This window comes from Etheostoma spectabile, chromosome 2, assembly GCF_008692095.1.
Source record: "Etheostoma spectabile isolate EspeVRDwgs_2016 chromosome 2, UIUC_Espe_1.0, whole genome shotgun sequence".
Lineage (NCBI taxonomy): Eukaryota > Metazoa > Chordata > Actinopteri > Perciformes > Percidae > Etheostoma > Etheostoma spectabile.
In genome coordinates, this window is record NC_045734.1 from 16,689,920 (window position 1) to 16,694,184 (window position 4,265).

At 42.2% G+C, this 4,265-nt stretch overlaps 1 protein-coding gene across 24 annotated transcripts in view; it reads right to left on the bottom strand.

The window, feature by feature from the left end:
* The window catches only part of nfixa (nuclear factor I/Xa), a 118,853-nt gene that overhangs the window by 8,792 nt on the left and 105,796 nt on the right, over window positions 1-4,265 (bottom strand). For all 24 annotated transcript variants that reach the window (XM_032537321.1, XM_032537161.1, XM_032537302.1 and 21 more), the window contains one exon: window positions 1,761-1,930. In XM_032537321.1, coding sequence (XP_032393212.1) covers window positions 1,761-1,930 — 170 coding nt within the window. The remainder of the gene's footprint in view (window positions 1-1,760; window positions 1,931-4,265) is intronic.

Genomic DNA, 4,265 nt, shown 5'->3' on the forward strand with positions numbered 1-4,265 from the left:
CACACACACACACACACACATACATACACACACACGATGTGACTGCTTGCACACAGGGACGAGTTACTGTAGATCACCAAACTCACACAACATTTAAATGAAACAAACACAAATATCAGACAGCCTGGCCAAAAACCATCAGGTAAATAAGACGTGGAAAAGTGATGAACATTGTCAACACACATGGGGAAAAGACAAATGGATCTGTCCACAAGGAAAGTTATCATAGTGCAATGTAAGAATTTAAAAAAGGGGAAATCAGCAATGAGAAAAGGGTGTCTGCGCAAATGTCTATGCACAGTGTATGTGTATGGGCAATTTCAGGAATTATACTGTGTCTTTACTGTGTAAAGTAATGAGAACAAAGGACAATAGAACATGGAAAGGGCTTGATATGTGTTTTAAAAGTTGCTCAGAAGGCCAAGTTTACAGTAAAGGTTTACAGTACTACCATTTTATCAAAATAATTCTAGCTTTCAGGATGAGTGATTGAATATGTCATTGGGGTTAACAAGGGGTCACATTCCTGCACTGATGTTTCACTGAATTGCCCATGACACCTTAAAAAGGCCCAACTGTGTCCCAGTTAGTTTCTGCAGTTAGTTTCCTCCTTATCCACAACCTCCAACTAGCTTCCATGGCTTCATCTGACACATGCTATGTTCAATTCTCCTTGGCACTTGGAAGTTCTTCATAGCATGTTACACACACTATTTTGTTTACTTAGTTATATAGAACTTGATCTTCCAATATACATCATGCAGAGAAAGAGACTGGGAAAGATGTGCCCCTTGGGAGAACAGCATTTTTAGAGTAAAGGAACAACACTTACAATGGCAGCAGGTCAATAAGGGCTTGTTAAATGACTATTGGAATGCACCATGAGTCTTAAATATCTGCTTTGGATTCCTTTTACGGATACCTTACCTTCTAACAAATCTGCCTATACACCCTCTGCCAGTCCCTCCCAAGTTTGCAGCTTTACTTGTATTGTAAATCCACAACCACTCTCGTTCTGGCCATACTTACCCTATATGTCGTGTCTGTCTAAATGGACTTTTTCCTGATATTTTCTTTCTCCCTTAACCTGAACATAACTGACAGGTAAGACTTCCCCCTGCATAACTGGGAGAGAAGGTATGCATGATATGCTGAACCTATCATGAGTCAAATGTGGTTTGGCTTCATTCCCCTTAGTTTTTTGCAGCTGAGTTTTAAAATTCTGTTTTAAGCACATCTGGCTGCCTCCTGTTGACGGAATTGCCCTATAACCATGTCCTCTGCCCTGGTGAAGTTGCTTCATTTCATAAAGATTGCTCTATTCACAGGTCTCGGCTCACGTAACCTGGTTGTATAACAAATAAGATATGAAAGGATGGAGCAGTCATAACGTGTTAACGTAAATATATAATTATGATGTTAATGATTTCTTTCATTCTTGCTCTCTTTCATAATGCATGTTCTTCAGTCAAATTTCACAAAAGTAAACTGACTTCTAATCTCTCAGTTCATTTCTTACACTGCAACTTTCTTTCTTGTATTTCATGCCTGTATTATTTCTATTTTTATATATATTCTTTAACAAATGTTTTTAATTGTTTTAATTGCTCTTTAATGTTTTATGTAAAGCACTTTGAATTACCTTGTTGCTGAAATGTGCCATATAAATAAAGTGCCTTGCCTTGCCGCTGTCAATGTTTGCACCGCAGACCATCCCACTATCCTATCAGCTTCCTCTGCTGAATCAATAGAGCACTTACCTGTGTGCTGGGCTGTCCTGTGCCGTCGGTGCACACAAACTGCACAAACTCCTTAAGCGGGTCCTGGTGGTGATGGTAGCGTATGGTGGGGTGGGTGAAGTACGGGCTGGACTGCTGGATGATAGAGGAGGAGGGGAAATGCAGGGCTGAGGCTGAGGCACGGGGACTCCCTGAGGAAAAAAGTGACAGGGGGATTGGAAACAGGAATAGGAAAGGAGAGGAGGAAGAGGAACGTGAGGAGAAGATAGACGAGAGACCAAAAGTGGGAAAAATACAATGAGGTTCAGGTCATTTTATTGTTTTTCTACTAAAACTGAACAGATGTTAAGCATACAAAAACACTATGATATTACATTAACATGCACACCTATGACAAGACATGCATATTTTTTTAACTGAGCACCAATACAGCTCGCAGCAAAAACCAGGTTACCGCTTAGGCTTATTATTGTCATAACAACGAAAATAGCTGTGACATTCTTTTGTGATGGACTGACTGGAACTGTTTCTGCTTACAAATGACTGGCATTATCCCTGGCTATTGGGCAACATCTGTCCCTCTCCTTTTATAAATTAGCTAACTAGATTTCTCTGTACCTCTAGTAAGCCTGGCATCACTACACACACACACACACACACACACACACTTTCACAGTTGCATACTTGTTTAAGTGTGTTACAGTATTTTCTGCCTCCGGCTTCCTCTCCATTTCTCTGTCAAACACACGCACGCACGCACGCACGCACGCACGCAGGTACGAACGCACGCACGCACGCACGCACGCACGCACGCACGCACGCACTCACTTTCGTTTTATTGCTTGTTGGTGATGTGTAATCAATCAGCAGCATTTCCTTGCTGTGCGGTTCTGCCCAGTAGTTTGAAGCTTTAGAGAGAATCTCCCCTCTGCTCCCAACCGACCACAAAACTCAAGGAGACATTAGTCAGCCAGCCAGCCAGCCAACCACACATCAACACACTCCACTCTCTGTCTTGTCTGCTGAGATTCTATGGCTTTGGCAATTTGGCACACCAAACTAAAGAGGCAAGCTGCTAGGTGAGGGGGAGCCTGGCAAACCATCATCTGTGATTTTGTCTGTCACTATCTCTTGTGTATGTTGCACTCACAAAGTGTGTCAGTGCCTGTTTGTTCAAACTTTTTGTGTTTCGGTGTCCCCATATTTTGTGCACATCCATTTTGTGTCTGTATCTTAGTTTGCATGTCTTTCTGTAGCCTGTCTGTATGAATGTGTTGCTATGTCTGTTGCAGCTTTCATGTGTCTTAATACGTGTATTGGTGTCACAATGACAGACTCTCCAGACTAGAATAATCAGACAACAGCCAATCTGGCAGCTCTCCACGTCAGTTCAAAGCCAAAAACAGGACATAAACCATCCAGTCCATACCCCTGAACACTCACACTCACTAGACCTATACAAAAAGAGCTAACAGCTCCAGTCCATCCAAGGCACGCCTCGATTGCTAACTGCCTCTTCCCCCTCTCTGTCTACCCCCATTTCTCTTTTCATCACTCTCTCTTTCCCTCCCTCCCTCCCATCATCCTCCAGTCTCTTTATAGAACCAAGGCCTCTGAGGGACATTCCATTTGGATGGCAGCCATTTTAGCACAGAGAGTCCTCCACAAGAGTGTAAATTTACACATGCACGCATGTGTATCTCTGTGTACGTGCACTAATGCACCCATACAAAATCTCTAAACACTGTCTCATTACAACTTCTCTGTTACATAAAAACATCTTAGCCAACAGTTTATACACACAGAGAGTGTGAGAAGTTAGCTGGGGAACAAGGAAACTTGAGCCAATCTCTCACACCTCTTCAACTTGCTCAAAAAAGACAGGAGCAAATTTTAGAAATCAATTTAAATGTAACATTTGGACTCTGCAGATGGTATAGGACTGCTCTGTACAGATAAACAACTTGGCTTAATGATGCGAGATCCGGTCTGGAATACTATTTTCTAAATATACTGTGGGGAGCTCCGCAAGTAAAATTCAATACATTTCAACATAAAGGGCAATGAGTCCAAATGACCTTTACATGGATAGGTCTGGTTTGGCTGTGGACCAAATCATCCCTTGAGAGACAAATGGAATGAGAGGGAGCGATAGAGAGAGGAGGACATAGGTATTCTTTTGAAAAGTGAGACCAGCCTACAGGGACTTGTTGGCAAACTGGAGATCCTGGAGACTTTGGGAATTCTCTGACTGGAGATGAAGAAACCATGTTGGTTAACCTACAGGACCAAAAATCTCTTAAGAGGACAACTTGCCCTTAGTGGCTCTAATGAAACAAGACCTTGGAAACACTGGATGATACATTAAGAAGCCTATCCACTACAGTCTACTGTACATCTGTGCAACTTCATTACTTCCTTTACCTCTTCAAATGTCTATGTGATCTACATTCTCAAACCACACACATCTTTTAAAGAACAAAAATACAACTGTAAGGGTGCGTCTGAATGTACCCCCCCCCCCCC